At 36.8% G+C, this 20,885-nt stretch overlaps 1 protein-coding gene across 3 annotated transcripts; it reads right to left on the bottom strand.

Moving 5' to 3' along the window:
- Positions 1 to 3,923: 3,923 nt before the first annotated feature.
- On the bottom strand, positions 3,924 to 20,851 carry NDC80 (NDC80 kinetochore complex component). 3 transcript variants are annotated; one of them, XM_056330052.1, is made up of 17 exons: positions 20,763 to 20,851; positions 19,462 to 19,567; positions 18,918 to 19,004; positions 18,028 to 18,151; positions 17,733 to 17,905; positions 15,213 to 15,315; positions 14,283 to 14,372; positions 13,448 to 13,541; positions 12,220 to 12,326; positions 11,231 to 11,375; positions 10,754 to 10,959; positions 9,426 to 9,575; positions 9,064 to 9,153; positions 8,781 to 8,873; positions 7,165 to 7,295; positions 6,540 to 6,642; positions 3,924 to 6,195 (listed from the first exon to the last, which is right to left on the bottom strand). In XM_056330052.1, the coding sequence occupies exons 2-17, from the start codon at positions 19,560 to 19,562 to the stop codon at positions 6,073 to 6,075; spliced, it is 1,920 nt and encodes a 639-aa protein (XP_056186027.1). In that variant the 5' UTR covers positions 19,563 to 19,567; positions 20,763 to 20,851; the 3' UTR covers positions 3,924 to 6,072. The 3 variants fall into 3 exon arrangements, with proteins under 3 accessions (XP_056186027.1, XP_056186029.1, XP_056186028.1); XM_056330054.1 differs by lacking the exon at positions 20,763 to 20,851 and adding an exon at positions 20,689 to 20,754; XM_056330053.1 differs by lacking the exon at positions 20,763 to 20,851 and adding an exon at positions 20,007 to 20,065.
- Positions 20,852 to 20,885: the final 34 nt, after the last annotated feature.

Here is a 20,885-nt window from a genome sequence, read left to right as displayed (position 1 = left end):
GTGCAGCCCTGCAGGAAGAGTGCTTTTATGCGGACCACACACGCATAGCTAGAGATTCACTAGCAAAATTGCGTGAAGGTTTGCTACAGCGCAAACGAGAACATGAGGCGCAGCAAGCAGGGTATGAATCCTGGTTTAACCAATCACCCTGGCTAACCACTTTATTACCTAGTCTTGCTGGTCCTCTTATTCTGATGTTGCTTTTAACTTTTGGACCTTGCATTTTTAATAGACTAGTAGCATTTATTAAGTCTCGCTTAGACACAGTAGAGGCACAGTATGTTTTACTGGCTCACATGACTGACCATCATCACCAATGCACTTAATGTTGTATCTTTGCTAGCATGGAAGGGGGGAATTGTAGTAGCATAGGGATGTGGTGATGCTGAAGATCATGTGTTGTGACAGAAACGTAGGAACTAAGTAGAAAACCACCCACGAAGGGGCTGGCTCTACTACTTGTATATAAGTGCCTGCGCCTTTCAATAAACTGCCGTTTAGCCTTCCTCTCCATGAGAGTCTGAGAGCTGATGGTCCCTCAGGTGCGGCGCTGAGGTTTGGACATGTCATAAGCTGCACCAGTGAGAAAGTTTGGGTTTTGCTGGTTGCTGGAAGAGAGCCTCAGCAATGCTGAATTGCCATTCTCTGGTTTCTTGTTTATTCCTGTACAATTTTATATCTTTCAAGGTGGTAGTTTTCCTCTTAAAAACCTACACTTGCCTGAACAGTGCAACCTCTCACTGTAGTTCTCCTTGTCTCGTGTGACTCTACTCTGCAGCTTTCCCTATGGCTTCCTTACAGCTGAGGGCCAAATCCCTGGGAGGGGGAAAAGGACAGTAAGTCACTATACATTATTAGTCAAGTGAAGCCCATTACTTTGGTGCCCTCTCTGCACTTCAAATGTCACGTAATGCCCCTTGCTGAACTCGTGACTCCAGACGCTCTTTTCCAGGCAGAATAGCAAAGCACTTTCATCTGGGTGCACAGTCACCTGTGTGTGCTAGCGCTGTGTTCTCAGAAGGGCCATGTGTTTCCTACTAATACAAAGGCATTCACTATTCTAAATAAATATGAATTAATTCATATGAATTGTATGAAGAGTGAAACAAAATTCCATACATCTTGCTTCTTCCAAAATATTTCTACACATTCCATCACCACCTGTCTTTCCATCTGCTTTGGACTCTTGCCAAACTGGTAAATATTTCAATGAAGGTGAAACTGGAATGACAGGCAATTTCACTTGCCTTTTAAATCTTAGCCCTGTGCAAAGGGTTCTTAAGACTGAAGTGCTGATCAGGTAAGACACTGCCAATTACAACTGATCTCATGCATGAGGTGCTAGGGAAAACACTATACAGACCACACATCACAAAGACTCCTTGTTATCATGAAGCTGTTGATGAGGACTTTTGGAATGGAGGGACAAGACAGTCGATGATCCTGTAGACAGACATGTGATCTGATCTGCTTCAGGCAAATACTGGAACTGGGAGACCCTTATGAACTGGAGTTCACAAGAGGTCCACTCTCTGGAGGCGAGTAGGGCACAACAGACCTCGCACCTGTAATGTTTTATATAGTACCCTACGGCCAGACTAGTACTAAGGACAGTCTCAAGTATGAATAAATCATCTAAAGCATTTTCTTTGCTTGGCATTTATTACTGTTTCCTGACCTGTGGTAAGTAACAGTTGCCTTTTATTCCTCTTGTAATTTTTTAATCTGGAAATCTGAAAAAAAACCAGCAAAACTGCACACAGATACTCTTTTGCCAGATCTTGCTGTTGTACTGATGCGAACTGACATCTTGAAAAATCCTGTAAACAAGTTCTACAGAAAAAGCCTGCAAAATTAAGAATTTTCTCATGCTGACTGAGCAGCCTCTGCCAACCTCCTGATACAGGACTGAAGATGTCAGTGCACTTCCCTGAGATATGACATTGACTAAGGCATCAACAGTCCCTCATCCAGTGAGAACACAGGGGCTCCTTTTTAAGGAGTGGATACAATCAAAAACATTCAACAAGCACCTAAAATATAAAACTCCAATGAAGATACAATAGTCCTATATGGAATATTGCAATATGGAGATCTTTGCAAGGTAAAAGGCCTCAACAATACATTATTTCATCATGCCAGGACCTTTTCACAGCCAAAAATCTGGAGAGCAAATGTTGAAAAAACACGGGTCAATTCCCTATTCTATACTAGTGCCAAAAGAGGAAGGTTAACTGACTTGAAAGGAGACATTAAGGTTTCCAAGTTATTAGGAAGTGACAGTGCTCCCCAGAGAAGAGTGGAAAGAATATATCTAGTCTTTTCAGGTTCTTTGCAGTGTTCAAAATACTTACATACCAAATAATCTGTGGAGCAGAGATAGGCAAGTAGTAGTCAGTACCCTTGTTCACAAAATCTGTTGCTTCACCTAGAGTCACTTGGCGTGAAAGACCATGGACTTCCTTTTTACTGTAAAGCATTGCTGCAGGGAGTTTCCCTTCTTACTGAAAAGGGAATGTCCTCAGCTGTTGGCCTTTTCTATTGTAGTCTTTCCAGAAAGAAGAAAAAAATATATATATGGTTTTTCGATTCTACCACAAAAGGTGGAGCAGGGATGAGAACTCACCTTAAAAGTCAAAGTACACAATATTAGAACTATTACAGAACCAACAAAGATCAACAAATTGTTATCCAGCTTGGAACTACAGACTTGCATAGGACATGCGGTACTGTACCTTGGCAAAACCAGCAAGAAGGGTCCTAGTAGCCTCATACACGAGCTGAATGGTCAGTGCAAAGTTAAAAAAAAAGCCTTACCAGGCTCACATGATGCACTCAAGGAGTACTCCAAAAACAACTACCCAGTTCATGACAGTAATATGAGTTTCTGACAAGAGAATTTGAAAAATAACACACTCTAGGGAAGAGAACAAAGCTATACACAGAGTTCTATCATGCTTCTACAGCATCAAGTATTATTTTTTTAGAAGCAGGTAAAAAAAAATAATCAGATAGAGTGGTCATGTGGAGTAGTACCCTTTAATGCTTAAGCTAGCAAATGGTTGCTTGGGAAGATTAACGCCAAAGGCAAAATGCGCATAAATCAGTTATCAAAGTAGCCTGGACCTTGGTTTCTTAGAGTTTTTAAAAAGCCACCTGTTTTGAAAAAGTTTAAAACTATTTTTATTCCTTTCAGTTTATAGGAAATAGATGTTTCTATGTTTACATCTATTTTTCCTTTATACTATGCACATTTAACAGCAAGGATAGTAAGGGAATTAGTATTTGCTGCTAAGATAATTACCTAGTTCCTCCAGGAAAAAATCACATTAATTGTAGTTTTTATGTCATGTTTCTATACTTGCAGCAATAATCTATCTTTCAGAGAAACAGGTTTAAGAAATTTTATTGAGTATAAAAATGACATAAATATGAGGCATATTAACTGAACTGTACAAAAGATGCTCTAGCAGGAAATAAGGGAACTGTATCCATATAAAAGCCAAAAAATTTACAAACTACTCTTACTACTGAAATGTGTAGGTGCCAATGGTACATTCTCATTAAGATTTTACAGTCTGGTAAAAAGAAACAAACCCAAAATCAATAGCAGTAATTATTGTTCTAGTGCCTATTGTCTAAATTTAAAAGCCAGAATACAAATAAAAAATGGCTACCTGACTTCTGGTATCATACAAGAGGAGGTATATTCAAGAAGCATTGAAAAATTCCCTCAATTTTAAAATGTCAAGATGCACTACCTAGTAAAAAATTGACTGATGTTAATCTATGTTATATTACAACATAAAAATCCCCATTGTATTTTATAGGACCTAGGTCAAGGCCCAAGCTGGTTCTAAAGTCAATTCAGTTTAACTGACACACAGACCAATAGTTCAGCCCAATAACAAAAACACATTGCCAACATTACAAATGTGGACTTTTCATTACTCAGACTACTTCAATTTCAAAATATCACATTTGCCAGTACATGAAGGAAGGTCTTTGTGAACCTTGATTCTTTAACCCATTCCCACTGGGTTAGTATTGGTCCTTGGAAATTAAATTTATTTTGCTTTCATTTACTCAAGTCAACTGACTACTCCACATGGCAAAGAACCTGCAGATACTAATAAACACAAGAACAGCTAGTTACAGAAGCAGAAACAAACAGGTATCAGGCAGCCAAGAGAGCATAACCCATAAATAAGCACATATTTAAAAATAAAGTGATTATTTTGTATGGTTCACAGTTTTGCTTTATTAGAATATTGCTTTAGATAACAAAAATATTAGAAAGATCACAAAAAAGCTTCTAAAGAGAAGGAACACATTTGATAATGACTAGGCTGTAACAGAAAAAAATGTAAGAGTTTGTATAAAAGAGGACAACAGAAGAAAGCAGAAGTACTATCCACCTGTTAGAAAACTTTCATAGCTGTCATATTAAACTTCTGGAGTACAACACAAAAGAACAGAAAGTTAGAAGCTATGATAATAATGGCTTTAATTAAGTATCTGAAATAAAATACTCATACCAGAGCCAGAAGGTTCACACACTACGTTAAGAACAACTGAGTTTTATATATGCTCTGCAAAAATAGCCTAGAATTAAAGACAATCCAGTTTTTATTTGCAGCCTCTGTTCAGATGGTTCAACTTAAGTTTGTTGTAGGGATCTGCGTTTCATTCCAATTCTATAGTTATACGCAATATTAAGGACAACTTCATTTAGCTATCAGCTACTAAGAACTTTTGAACAGACTGCAAAGTTGTTTTTATCATTGTATATTTGAATCAGTGATACTCATCACTGAACTCTTTAAAAACTCTCACATACTTCAATACTTTTATTAGGAAATACCTCATAAACTAAACTATCCAAGACTTAAGTGTCTTTTTTTTTTTTTAAAGACAAGGTATATACAGAGTAGATAAGAAGGTACTACTTCCACATAGCACTGAACAAGGGAGTACAAGTTCAAGAGATAGTGTATGGGGATCTTCATTGCAAATACTTTGAAAAAAAATGTATACCTAATTTTACTGCTACTTTCCTGAAGGAGAAAAAAAATAAAATCAAATAGAGTCTGTTCAACTGGTCTAACAAGAATGCAGACTCATTGTAGACCATTTTGATGTAGATTTGGCTAATGTTGGATACAAGTGATTAGCTTAATTCCCAGAATTTATATGTTGTTCTACTTAGAGCTATCTCTGATATACATATTTAACAAGTACAGTGAGTTTCATCTGGGCCTGTGAGCAGTTAAGTTAGAGGCAGGACTTTGCTTTCAAACTGTATAACTACTGCTAGACTACTGTATAACTGCTGCTCATCTTTTCAGATAGGTTTTTGTTAAAAAAATTCTTAACTCATGTAAGAGCGGTCTCTGGGCAGTTTCATAGATTCATGGAACAAGCGGAAGACTGAGACGTTTATATTTGGTGTTGCTACTAAAAGAAAGGCTTGGGGAAGGATGTGCACTGTCATGCATGTGCACTAAATAGGTACATATATTACGAAATACACAAACTGTACTCCAGAAAGGAAAGTGTAACTTCTTCAGCAAATCTTACCTGTTTACAGAAGTGTTTAGCAATCTTAATGTTTACAAAACCCACTGGTTATTTTTAAGTAGCAGTATTTCAGGTTGTCAGTACCCTCTGCATTTGTGCTGTCACTTGCAGTTCTGTTTTTAAGTCCACTGTCTTGTTTTTTTTTTTAACAGGTTAACTGTAGTCTTGTCTTACTAATATTCTTAGAAGAGCACAAATTATTTGATTATAAAGAAAAAATGAGATTCAGCTTTTCCCACAGTTGTCTTGTCACAAATGTAATTATATGTAATGTATTGCAAGGAGGAAGTGTAAGCAAAGCCTTTTTTAGAAAAATGCAAATATATAGTTTAATTCTTAAATGTATTTGTGTCAAAACAAAAGGAAGTTTATAAACATTTCCTTACACTTAAAATCAGTTTCACTGCTAAATGCAGGAAGTACCCATCTTTTTAGAAGGCACTATACCAGAGCTTCAGAAATGCAAAATTTTCATTTTCACCCTTTTGGTAATCACAGACTTTCAGCCTTCTTTGTATAACTGTCTAGAATTCTGGTCAAGGTTGACAATAGATCTTCAGACATGAATTCTTCATAGTCTCTGTCAATTTTTGCATTCTGTTCATCTAGATATTTCTAGAAAAGAGTTACCAAAAGTTCATTAGAACTATCATGGTCTCTACTGTACTGGTTCTGTTAAAGCATTTTAAGCAGTCATTGCACATGTTAAGTGATTTCAGTTAAACACTTCTCCAAAAGATGTCTACCAGAAGCAGATTAAATCTGACAGGATGTTACTGCTGAAATTTAACAATCAGTTCTGATTATTTATACCAAAGGTTTTGTCCCACAGACTCAGTGCAGCAGCACTAAATAACTGATACTTTATTGGAAGGAATAAGTTCTAATTTCCATGTGTTTAACTGCAGTTGCAAATACGTCTAGAAAGATTTCATTCTGATTATCAAATTTTAGCTTACCTCTATAGATACTACATGAGTAGCAATCACTTCTAAAAGACGATTCAAGTTATCACCAGCTTTTCTGCTCTCTTCTGTTGTTGTTTGCATAACAACTTGGTATCTAAAAAGTAAAGACATTCAGAAAGTCATGTCTGTAATTATAAAATTCCTGACATCTAAAACAATCACTTCACCAAGTCTGATATATCATGTTTAACATGATATTTTCATTAGTATTAAGCTGAACCAAGTTAGATTTGTATATTAATACTCAGCTTAGAAGAAAAAGGAGCATATGGTGCTAACTGGTAAGAAACAAAGTACCTTAGAGTCCAAATAGAGTCAGTATAGTCTTTCCAGAGTTTAGAGTGTAAAATGTAGCTGTCACATACGTTTGGAAACAAACTAATTTCCTTATTACAACCACATATATGAAAAAATTATGTGGAAAACTGTTCTGATGCAGCAGATGTATTCTAGCAAAATATAAAGTGTCAAAGAGAAACATCTTTCAATTGCGAATTTGTATAACTAATATACTGAGATACATACCTGCTCACCAAAGAATTTTATGTTAGAATTCAAGAAAATGCTTTTGTCCTTAAAACACAAAAAACCTAAAACTTGAAGTTATGGGCCTTACTGTCGTTGAAGATCATGTAATTCATTTGTGGCTTCACTGAGACCTTCATTGACACCACTCTCAAGTAATTGTTTATGCTTCTCTAACAATTCCTGTTCATTTGCACATTTTTGCTCTTCCTCTTCTGCCTCCTGTAAACATCAGAGGAAACAAATAAAAATAAATTGCATAAGTCAGGAATAATTAGGATTTTTTTCTCCTTTATATTACCTTATTACATCCTAATACTTGAATTCAGAATTCACAAGTAACTCCAAACTCAGAACTAAAAAACCCCCAAGGACACCCCCTCAGACCTAATATTTCAGTCATTTTCTGTATCTTCCACCCAAAACTAGCCTAATCTTCCCTTCAATTCTCTAACCATATTTCAAGGTCTGTGTTACAGCTATTTTCCCTCCAAAATTCATCTCAAAGTGTTATTTACATATTTTAAATAGCTTAGAAATGGAACATCAAGAACAACTGTTTCTAGCTTTAAAAAATACAATCACATTTGAGTAAGAAAATTGTTTTTCCTTTTTGTGTCTGAAAGATAAGGACAAAATGTAAGTAAACATCTCTCAGAGGAGAATGACACTGTTAACACTACACTTAACACAATTAAATGCACAAAACCAAACTAAATTCCACCATCAAATAAAAAAGAAATTCTGGCAAATTACTGAAACATCATAATTTAAAAATAATTTTAATACTGAAGTCTTATGGATAGCATTTTAACGATCATGTCTTCTTATAATCATCCAGTTGCAACTGGATATTCTATGAGCTCATCTTAAGAGAAAAGCCTATGCAACAGCCCAGATCAAAAGCTAAATTTCAGGTGTTTTTGAAAGCAATAAACGAAATGAATTGCTTTCAGCCACCTAAGCAGGTATTAGCAATGAAGTAACCCTTCATGGTTATATATAACCATTCATGGTTATAGCAAAGGAGTTTGGATTTGAAAGAGCAGATCTATTAAATACAAGCTTAGTTCAAAAAGCATTTTTCTCCTGGGCACCACAGCCCCACCAAAACCATGGTGTTAGAGAAGCCGGGAGGTACTGAAGCAGCCACTTAGTTGTTAACTGAGAGAGCCGTATTTTGTTGTTAAACTAGAAGTGAGGAAAAAGACAGGGTCAGCTCCTGCACTGGGGAAAAACCCAAAGAAAACAACAGTTTTATAGCTTTAAAACATTTAATGTGCTTTTAGTTAAATAATGTTTTCCTTAGTTTTTAATGTGATTAAACATTAAACTGTAAGTGTATTTATTATATATGAACTGAACAAACAGGGCAAATTCTGTTAATTTAAGACCTCCTTCAAGCCCATGCTTTGAGACATCCCGAGGTAAGGAGATGATTGCCACTGCTTTTATTACTGGATATAGTAGCTTATGATTTACAGGATTTGCCAAGGTATGATGCCAGATTGTCTTAAGAGAAACTGAAGACTGACTCACTTAAGGTAGCACTCATATTTCTGAAAAGAATGAGAATCCTGTAAGAGAAATGAAAGGAAGCAAGGGCAGAGGTCCAAAAAAATGAAAATACAAACCAAAAATTTATGTATATATACAAAGATCAATATAATTAAGAATTAATTGTCATCAAACTGAAAGAAGTTCTACCTTAAGCTTCTGATGGTAAAGATCATCCAGTTTTTCAGCTTCCTCTTTCAGCATTTTCACGCTGCTTTTCTTGTCCGCTACCATTACATTCACCTAGAATGAAAACATGTCCAAGAAAATACAATTCAAAAAGAATTCAAACGTAAATCCGTACTGTCACAAACAACACCTGGTAGCCCAGAAATATTTAAACTGGGCCAAGCTGGGATAGCATTCACTTTCTTCATAGCAGCCATTGGTCACATTGTGGTATCTTAGTCCTAATCTTCCTTTACTAACACACCTGTTCCAAGGTTTCTTCCAAAGACATTTTCCGTTGAGTAGCTTTCCCAATTTCTTCCTCAGTCTGGTTTAGGATCTCCGTAAGGGAAGTCTGTAATACACATACAAGAAAATCTGGCTAATGCAGTTTGTTAGTTTGAACTAAGATGTACCCCAGTACGCCTTTTCCCTCTCCCATTTTTATTTAGGCTGCTGTACCTTCCAATACTGAATTTCCTTCCTATACTATAATGTAGTTATGATAATGAATCAAGCTTTTCAATGAAGTTTCATGGGAAGGTTGAGAGACCTTTCCAACATTTCTAAGGAAACACATTTTTTTAATGAGTGGTAACAGAAACATTCAGTGTTAAATCTCCTTACCTTGATCTGAGTGCATTTGACTAGGCAATTTGGTCCTGCCTCCGGATTAAACTGAATCTCAAAGTCATGGCCTTTGGAATTCTCTGCACTTACTGGAATTAATTTCAGCTTCCGAGCCAGTTTATGATACTCTGCTAGCTGCATTTCGATCTGTTCAGAGAAAAGGGCAAAAATCATAGAGGAACTAAAGTGAAAAGCTTTGACAAAAGTATTCATATAGTACTTTAAACAGGTTTGAGTTACATGATTCCATGTCATGCCACAGTATGCAACAGCTGTATGTATTGACAGTCCAGCAGTTTGCATTGTTGGATTAAGTGTTGGTTTATGATTCTTTCAGAGTTTGCTCTGCAAGGTTTCTCAGTGTGAATGGGTGAGACTGAATGGTTTCACCTGTGGTTTTCCCTACTCATCTGCCATATTTTTTCCTGCCTTAACTTTTTGAGGATTAGTTGATAGGGAAAGAAAAACATGCTTGGAAAGAATACAAATAATTTAAATGATCAGTCATCATGTTGATATGCATTCTCTCATTAGTTTTGACAGGAAATGCCACATAGCCACACATCCTAATACAAACTAACTTGAACATACCTCTAAACAAAGTTTATTAAATGCTCTATTTTCTAATTAATGAGTGTCAGTTATATGCAAACACAAAAAATATAAGTATTTTTTCAAGTTTTTTTGTGCTTCAAACTTGCACAGTATAAGGAATTTAATATTAAGTGCTTGGTAAAGGGTAAACCTATCAAATGCAAAACATATTTGAAACCTCTTTAGTTTTCCATCTAGCAAAGCAGAAGCTTTTAAATCCCACTACTTACAGGACCACATCTTTTAATTCTGTTTGAGGGAATAGAATTTGACCTTAAAATCTGTTAGAACTACATAAGGACCAAGCTGGCCCCAAATGCATGCAGAGATACTGATTCAAAGCACTAGTGTTGCATTGCTTCCTTGCTATGAAATTTTAACACAGGTAATTTCAGGCTAATGTTATCAAAGTAATTTCAAAGCTAATGTTATCAAAGCTCTTGATGCTCTAACAGTGAGAGCTGATAGTGGTGCTGTCAGCTGTCCCCCTTATGATGCAGAAAAAAACCCGAACACATTTATATTATGATTATATCAGAAAAGGGGCAACTTCCCCCATTTTTTCAGAGACTGTAAACAGAAGACATGCTTGTCACTTTAGCCTGCTAAGACATATCTATACTGTTGTTAAATTATTTAGGAAAGAAGTTAACAATAATCCAAATGCCAGGTTTAAGCTTGCATCATGAAAACTGATAGCCATCTCTCGGTGTTGTAGGGTTTTCACATACCGTCTCTTTATTTCTGGCATATTTTAGCTCTTCATTCCACAGCTGATGTTCTTCTTCTTCCACTTCCTTAGTCAGCTTGTTAATGGTTTGCTGTAATTCATTTCTCTCATGATTTATTCTCTCTATGTCCGCAACAGAGTACTTTTGGTTATCGAAGACGTGCTGGAGCCGGGCATTCTCCTGCTTCATTGCTTCCACTTCCATTTCTAAGTTCACAAAACATTTATATAACATATATAGCTAAACTTAATATCTCTGTACTTTTAGAAGTAAATGATGTGTGGTTCATTACTCTGGTGTACAAACAGCTATCAACCAAAAAAAAATAAAATCTCTTCACTAGCAATCCATTTTGGAAAGTTTACTTGCAGCACGATAATACACTAAGTATGTCACTCTGTCCTGAATCGGAGAATTACAATTATTTTAAACCTATTTCTAGTTTCACTATGCCATTTGCGACTGAGGCCTTCTTACCTGCTCTCTCAACTTCTTCATTAACACCTTCCATTTTTTGATCAAGGTTGGCTATAAGAGATGCCAGATTAGCCAAATAAGCCTGGTATTTCTGGACATCTCCTTGAAGAGATGATTTCAGCTTTCGTAATGATACTCTACGATCCTAGTAAATGGTGGAAAGAACAACCACTATTATATTAATCTAAAATAATGATCTTACCTTCCAGACAAAACAATAAGGTAATTTATTAACTTCAATAATATAAATATAAAATTAAAGAACATTATTAAATGTTTATCTCTGTGAGAGCTAAATCAAGTTAAGCATCTTTAAAATAACAAAAAAGGCTAAAGGATGGTTTGTACCTTAATTCTTGCATTTCAGCATTAAGTCTTTGATTTACATTAGGTATTGCATTAAGAAAGTTCTTACTACAGGTAATTAATAACTTCAGTATAGTAATACACAAAAAGTAGTTAAAACTAAGGGCAAGGAAAGCTGGGAATACAAGCAGCACATTTTGCACAGTAGGCAGGAGTCTCAATTTGTCAGCTGCACAGCCACTAAACCATTTTTAAACTTATGATATATTAAAAGCAGAATCCATCTTCTACAAAAATTTTTTTTCTAAAATACATTGTTACCACTGAACTCCATGCTTTCATGCCCTATGAAGTTCTCATACCACCTTTGGAAAGATAATGTTGAAGTTCAGAGAAAAAAAAAGTGTTTCAAGTATTTTATTAATATTTCTGTCAATGCAAGATCTCACTACCTGAAAATACCTTCATGATATCAGTGCTTAAGACTCCACAGTAAAAGCCTTGTACTGTAACAGTACAGAGTCTGCAATAACCCGGCTTAATTAAAATATCATAGAGCACTGGAAATAATTTTCCATTTGTTGTAATGTATCATCAGTATGTTCATGTAATAATGACAATTATGGTCAAGAATAGAAAATTCAACTCGCCATATAAACAAAGCATAGACACAATTTACTAACCGGCTCGCTTTCCTTTTCTTTTTCTAGTCTTGCAATTTCTTCATGAAGTCTTTTGTTGTCAGCTACTAAACCTTCTATCTGGAATTCATCTATATGAAATAAATCCTCTGGGGGAGGGGGAATATAAAAAAAAAGGGTGTGTGTTTACAAATTAATCTCATTGAATATCATCACCTAATCTGAATATCTGCGCTTTAGCTTCACCATAGTAAATACCCATTATCTGGACAATTATTTTAAACTAAAAAAACAACACCCCTCCACCCCCCCACCCCCCAACAAACCCATAAAACACTCACTTTCATTACAAAGAAAAACAAGCAAAAAAAAATAGTTTTTTCAGTCCTTTTATCATAAAAGAGCTCAAAATCACTCCTGCAAGGTCAGTTTCTAAACTGTCATACAGTCCACACTACAGGGTAGTGATTGTTAGGTAAGTGTCATCTGTTCCAGCTTCACAAGGTAGTCTGATTTATGTACTCCTTTCTCATCCACATACTTCCATGCCTCTTGAGACATCTTTTCCCTCACTTCCCTCAGTTTTTGCCAAACATTAGTAGGAAAAAGTAATCACGCCAGTCTCTAGTAACAGTCATAGTTATGTTTCATCTCCAGCTGATGGCTCCAGCTTGCAACAGAAGTCTCCTTAGTCTGGCTTTTTACAGAAGGGCACAAAAAGCAAGAACTACTTTTCCTCCTTGTTCTCATATTCTGTTTGTATTTCTGTGGGTGATGGAAATTAATGACTCAAAGATTTGTAATTTTCCACCTGCCTGAAGACAAACACAGGTGCATGCCAAACCCTATGTGGGAACCTTCACAACAGAGTTTGGAACTCTTGCAGACTGTTTTCAGACCTTGTAGAAGCTGAACTTTCTTACTCATCAGATGTGCATTCTCTGGTAATACTTTTCTTTTTCTAATGGCTAACTTTGTCAGACACAGACAAGAGTCACCTGCATAGATGGAATTTCTGTCTGAAAAACTCTGTACTGCTTTTCTATCAAAGCACCACTTAAAACAATAAGGTTGCACAGGTACAGCTCATAGAGCTTGACCCATCTGTCTACTAGTAATAATGCATAAAAAATAAAGTCAAAGTAACAGAGATACTTGAGAATTTCAGGTTTCTTACCTTAGATCACTTTCACTTGTAAACTGAGCAAAACTGATGCTAGGAGAAAAGAAACCAGTAACACAAATACTTTATTAAAACAGGAAAACTTACTTAATTTTGACTGCACTTCTGCATCAAATTCTTCAAAAGTATCATTCCCTTTCATGAAGTGCTCATAGCACTTCACAGAGTAGTCCATGAAAAGCTGAAAACAATTTTAAAAGTATCAGTGTAAAAGCACACATTTACCTTAAAACCATTTTTACTTGTTAACTGTCAGGTTTGTAACCTTAGTTCAAAATTCTGATTTAGTTTGATTTTTGCAATTATCCGATTAAATATTCTGGCACATCATACAACTCATTCCAAACATCTGTTGTGGGTTAAATCTGAATAGTACTAATAATCTATGATAAATTAGAAAAAAAGAAATCCGCTGGATTTTTAAGTACCTGAATTACATTGCCACCCTGTTTTGTGGGTTGGAAATTAAACGTAATGACCAATTTTCAAATGGTAAACTGAGTAGATATTGGCAGGAGCCACCACGTTTATAATTAAGTCAGTCTTTACACTTTACTGCTATTAACCTTAGAAGACTCAAATGCTAAAGAGAAATATACCTGATACCCTACCAAATCAATAAACAAACAGCATAATGACTCTTTCTCCACAAAGAACAGAAACAGTAGCAGCTCAGAGAATAAGGCATTTCAGTTTAATACCCAGTCTTCACCAATGGACTGGCCATGATGCCTACGCAGGAAACAATTTGATCAGGCTTTTTATGTAATGCTACTGTACTTCCTAGAGAACTCTGTGAATATACAACTGAACAGAACATACAAATACACTTAAAATTGTGTTGTATATTTAAATTCTTTTGTTACAGCATACAGCAATATTCAGTTGAACAAGTCTGATGATAGTTTACTTTCTATGGTACCTTATTATGTATAATTCCATCGTCCGTCTCACCTCCCCAGTTCTGGCCATCATCAAATGATGGTGAATTTTCCTTCATGGCAACATACAACTGAAAGGAACAGGTGTACATACAAAGAACAAGTGTGAAGATCTCCATTAGTTTTCATATTAGTTTAATGCTAATGATAAACAGCAGAGCAACATGGGATTAGGATTTCAGCAAGCATTGTGCAATGGTGCTGCTTCAGAATGTGACCAATCACCATCAGGGTAATAAGCTTGTGTTAAATTGACTAAAAGCACAGATGAAGAGGCATTAACTGGACATTCAACACTGCCAAACTGCCTTGCTGAGCCCAATGTGTCTCTTCAGTATAAAGGATGGGATTTTCATGTGTGCCCTATTCAGCAGTGGTGAACTTCTGTCACAGATTCCAAACTTTGCTCAGACCTGAGCTGGCAGCAACAAAGAGTTACCACTATTAAAAAAAAACCCCAACCAAACAAAAAAAACCCAAACACAACCCTCCCCACTCTGTACAATTACAGGACTCTTGAATGATTGCTATTGAAAATTCCATCCTTAGACTTCAAATTTATGAGAAAATAGTAGATGTCACCAGAAGATCTGCACTGAAAAAAATACATGATTACACCCTTTAACATTTCATATTTTTATGTGTGTATAAGTCATCATTTCCCCCCCCTTTCTCATACACAAATTTATCCAGTGCACGGTTTTTTAAAAAAATTACCATAATGTAATATTAAAAACTCAGTTTAAAAGTTGCTAAAAGTAAGGCTAAGGGCTAGCTACCAGATGGCAGGTAAGAACACACACCTTTCTTCACATAAACATCAAAGATTTTTAAGCATTTGAGATATGTATTGAAACTAACGTTCCAGCCTGAAAAGTGGAAATGCATGGCTTAAAGAAGACAAATGCTACCTTGACACAATCGATTAACCAAACCAAAGCTGTCACAATCTGAGGCCACGTGTGTGGTGCTCCCACTGTGTACATGGAGCTTTTTGACAAAGGAAAGGGGTACCTACAAGGGCAAAGAAAACACATTTTTAATAGCTGTGGCAAACAGTGATGAAAAACCAGCATGTTTTTACACACAGATCAAGGCATAGAAGGAAGAACAAACTCAATTGTACTTTATCCTGTACATCAAAGGAGATCAGCTGAGTTCTTATAGCACTATTGTATTGAATTATCATGGGTTTCTCATTTTGTGATTCATAGAATATCTCAAGTTGCAAGGGACCATAAGGATCATCATGTCCAACTCCCAGCCCCTCACAGGACTACCTAAAACTAAACCATATGACTAAGAGCATAATCCAGATGCTCCCTGAACTCTGACAGGCTTGGTGCCATGGCTACTTCCCTGGCAAGCCTGCTCCAGTGACCAACCACCTGCTTGGTGAAGAGCCTTTCCCTAATGTCCAAACTGAACTTCCCCTGACACAGCTTTATTCCATTTCCTCATATCCTACCACTGGTCATCAGCAAGAGATCAGCACCTCCCCCTCCACTGCCCTCCTTGAGGAAGTTGTACACTTCGATAAGGTCATCCCCTAGCCTTCTCTTCTCCAGGCTAAACAAACCAAGTGACATCAGCCACTCCTCATTATTCCTGCCCTCAAGACCTTTCACTATCTTCGTCACCCTCTGGACACATTCTAATAGTTTGATGTCCTCCTTATATTGAGATGCCCAAAACTGGACACAGTACTTGAGATGAGGCCACACCAGAGCAGCACAGAGTGGAACAATCACCTCCCTCAACCAGCTAGCTATTGAAGAAATGATTAAAAGAAAGGTACTGGTTTTTTTGCATATCCAAAGATGAGGAACAATGAAGGTCTCATGCAAAAAAAAGCACAAACTATCCCTTCATATGCTCCTTAGCCCCGTCCTATTCAGCTTAGTATGTTGCCTTGGTTTTGGTAGCAGCCAGATCGGTCTTTCTCTTTCTGAAGCTACTATAGGGGGAGAGATGAGCACTGCAGTACTAAGGAAAAGAAGTGGGTGCCCTGCTACCATGAGGTGATGCATGGTAAGGGGAAGACCTCAAAGGCAAAGCAAATACAAAAGAGGGAGTAATAGTCCAACGGATCATTTTTAGACATCCAAACTGGGTGTGCGAGCCTGAAGGATTTCTTAACACATGAAAACAAACTGATACATAGGGGTTTTGTTCTTAGAGGGCAAGAATCTTGCTTATTGGGTCAAATGCACTTTGAAAACAGAAAAGCAGCTGATAATCAGCTTAATGTCATGCAATTACAGAAAATAATTTCAGAACAGCTGCATATCAAAGTATTAACACTACCTATAAATATTGAACACACAAAGGCTATAAAAGTCTATACTGCTATTTAAAGATGTTCTCTCAAAATCTTTTACAGATCAAGGAAGACGTAAGTGCAGATTTTATTCCATCTTTAGACTGACAGCTGCCCAAAGTTAATTTAAGTACATAGGACAAGAAGCTACCAATAAACTAATAGTTCTAAATAAGTACTCATGAGCCATTTGGCCTAAGAATTTTTTAAAATTAATGATTTGGATACATTTTCTAGCTCTCAAAAGACAATTTAAAGAGAGTTCTCAAAATAAGTCTTTTTATCCAGGGTTACATTATTGGTACAGCAGAGTAAAGTCTCTTGAGAGCAAATTCCTTTTCAACATTTTGGCTAGGTGGCTAGGTCAGCAGCTTCAAATGTCATAGATTAAAATACAATTTTATTAAGTTCTGAGAAGTCAACAAAACAGATTTATACCTACATATAAGGAGCCCTAGCACTTTGACACTATCATGGGCTCAAATCTACAGAAGCAACACACTTTCCTTTAATGAGATTGAAAATCACTGTTATCAACAGGCAAAGGATTTTCTTTCTTGGGAAGTGTAGGTGCATTAATGATTTCAAACACTTACTGAACACGAGAAAAGTAAAGCAAGCAGCTAGTTTGTGTTTTTTGCACCTTAGTGGTAATTTTTGTTATTTCCACCCCTGCTTTGAAAGCAGAAAGAAAGAAATCACAGGAAAAATGATTTTTAACTAAATGAACTGGATCCATCATCCTGAAATTGGTTTTTAGTTCTTGGATTTTAACAGATTGAATCAGAACAGTCTGTCAAAAAAAATATGTGTCTGTCTTTCAAAGTTTAACAGAAATAAAGATAATCAATTAGATTTTACATTACAAAGCAAGCTTCCAACAGCCCATGGTTCTGGAAGTTCAAATATAAAGTGTATAGTAGAGTCTGAGAATCAGAGAGTGAACTTAACAGCTAAACAAAAGTGAAACAATAATCACAACATCGTAACTTCAGAGTCTTATCTGAATAAAGAAGCCTATTCGTTCTCCTCAGGTATCATGCAGAATTCTTAGCTTTTAAATTCCTAACTGTACCCATTTAGCACAACAGTCTAACAATAATGATCTTACCCAAGCTCTTTAAAAACTCTAGGAATTTCCTCTTCAAATTTTGAGTTAGGCAGTTCATAAGAAGGGCAAAGAAATCCATAGATAAAAGTGAAGATTTTTAAGAAGTCCTTAACTGATGGAGACTGTAGTGATTTCATCGAAATATTATGGACGTAACCATTCTCAGCAAGAAACTAAGGAAAAGAAACATGGCATATTAGTCACTAAAAACACAACGTTGAAATAATGGAAAAAAATATTTCAATTAGTATCTTTATGCCTTACAACATACGTTTAGAATATGTTAATAAGTTACCTCACAAAGCTGCTTGATACACTGTTGGATGAATGCCTTGTCATGAAGTGGCCTGGGGTCCTTGATCTTTTCTGTACCAAACACACCATACTGACTGTTGCGTGAACCTCCAGCCCCACTAGTTCTAAGAACAAAAAATAAATACAGTTTTTATAACAATATGTATAAAGAAAAACTCTCAATGTTTAAGTGACTACAATTGCTATTTTTATGTTTCTTTTGCGTTTGTCATGCAAAGAGATGCCTGAAGGCTTCTTTTTATTTAGGATGATAGGAAAACCAACATCAACCTGGAAACCATGATGCACACATACAGAGGGATTTTACTGCAACCTAGATAGCATTTTCTTGAGTTTATTGAAAGAAATGGAGTTTTACAGAGCAGAATAATGCCCCAAAGATGAAGAAACATAATGATATAGGTGACTGAAAATAAGGACTAAAATATTTAAGGAATATTTAAAAGGAATAGATTGCTGCAACAGCCGGGTCCTAGGAAAGAAGATAACCTGCAAGACATCAGAACACAGAAAGTCATGAACTCAGCTGAAAGACTGCAGAATTTTGGAAGGTTTGCATCTCAGTGAGAAGAGGAAACTAAGGCAGAATGTACTGGAGATATTGTTCTTCCTTAAACAGGCAAATGTATTGAGGAGCATTTAAGGTCTGCAGTGCATATCATTCCCAAGACGAAGAACAGCTCTCAAAGCAATTCCTACTCCACAGCATTATTGTTGAGTAATCAGAGTGGCGAAAGGCAGACCTGAAGGTCTACTGGCCTCAAAACCATCACTCCCTATAATGAAACTCTGTCAAGAGAGAAAAATTAAAAATTATGCAGGACTGTTATTGTTTTAATTTACAGTACAGAGATCTAAAGTTACCAATACCTCTTCCCAAAAAAGCTGACTTTTCTTTCTGAAGTTCCAGATGTAGGTTTGCTCATGCTCAGCTTCCCAAACGTACCTCTGTCCTTCCTGAGGGATAGGGAGAATGATTCAAGTGACTATTTCTATAATTTCATCTTTTGGTCATGTAAGAAAACTATAAGCACAAGCACGTAAGCCTTATAGCCAGATCTTCAGCATAGCAGTGTCTTAGAAAAGTCAACTGATTTTAATGTATTTGCCCATTATCAAAACTATTTCTGCAAGAAGCTAAGTATACACTTCATACACACATACACTCACTCACCTCCTAAGAAATACGTAAAAAACCAAAGCGTTAGAATTTGGAATGTGTCACAGGTATACAAACAGATTAAGGAAGTTATTTGGCAGAACCGAAGCACTTGTGCAAATATCCTTTAGCGCAAATTTTCTTCTCGCTTTTCCCATTTTTTTCCAGCTGCTACTCATACACTCAAACACACTACAGTCTCTTCAGAATTAGATTTACATACTTATTCTTAGCAAGATGATCAGCAGCACTTACATCTGAGGTGTTTGAAGGCCCATCTTGTTGCTGTCCTGCACTCTCAGTGCCATCATAGATTGACGACCGCTGCTTCCGGCAATAATTGAGCTTCGTCTCATTGTGACTAAACCATAAATCACAATCTGTCAGTATTGGAAAATCCAGGATCCAAGGGTATTTGTTTTTTTTTAAACAATACAATGACTTTTTAAAGGGTCAGAATAGGCAATAGGGCTGTACTTTGGACCAACCAGTGTGACAGACAGTATCCAGAAATATTGGATAGCGAAAAAAAGTGAATAGAAAAAAAAAGTTGTATGTCAGACTCCAGAACTATGTAGCAACAGCTACAGCCTTTCAAATTAACAGTTTTATTGATGAAATTGCCAGTGCTTGTTGCAAACTTAATGTTTTGCCTTTATTTATACCTGGTCATTTCTAACCTACAGGTTCCAAAAGCAAAACAGCTTGACAAGTTTTTCAGCCCAGTCAGCTACAAGGAAGGTCACACCAAAATGACGACTGTTTCTAACACTTCAGCCACCCGCCTGGTCCTTACTCACTAATTCTGAGCCTGCTTGTTGACTTTGCAAATGATGTGTCACAGTACCATAGCACAATAACTGGAATAACACAATAGTAATCACCTATTCTGAGATGCTATAGCTTCAAACTATACACACAAAATATAAATCAGTCTGGAAGTACTGAACTGTTACCACAGTGGTATCAAGTAGGATTTTGAAGCAAATACAATCAACTCTGCAAAAAATTCCAGCTTTTGCCCTCTACAGAAGATCTATTTTATTTGTGGGGTGGGCTCAAGTAACTAGATTATAGCTAACCAAAAAACCTTTAGTACAAATGTTACCAAAACACATTATCAATATGAATTGCGTTTCAAGACCACGCTTCTAGTTCCACTTCTTGCAAACCACGACAGAAGTTTAGCTCTGGCCCAACTCACTAGGCAGTTTATCCAAGACCTCATTTTCCCTGGGGAAGATGCCACGTTCTTCCATTACTTTACCAGGAATCCACCGCAGAGGGAATTCTTGTTATAAATATGCCAAAATTTTAGTTTAAAAGCAGAGTTTGCTAGAGTCAACGCGCCAGCAGAAAAAGAGAAAAAGGTAGGAGCGCGGCAGACCTGGGCACAACTACATCCCCCCGCATTCAAAGCGCGTTTGAACAGTCAGTTTTCAGCCCAGCGCCCCTCACAGCTCCGGCTCTGCCCCGACCCACCTCACAGCCGCCCGACCCCTCGGCGGGAACGCCCCGCGCCACGGAGAGCACCATCCCAACAGCCCACCCCTCACCGTTAACGGCGCCGCCACCTTCCTCTCAATTTCAAATCCGCCCGCCGACTACGTCACGCAGCGCGACCGTCACAGCGGAGCGACGAAGGAGCAGGATGAGGAGTGAAGGGGCACGGGGGCCTG

Source organism: Falco biarmicus, chromosome 3 (assembly GCF_023638135.1).
Source record: "Falco biarmicus isolate bFalBia1 chromosome 3, bFalBia1.pri, whole genome shotgun sequence".
NCBI lineage: Eukaryota > Metazoa > Chordata > Aves > Falconiformes > Falconidae > Falco > Falco biarmicus.
Note: the sequence above shows the minus strand (reverse complement) of the source record. Positions and strands in the feature narration are given on the sequence as shown.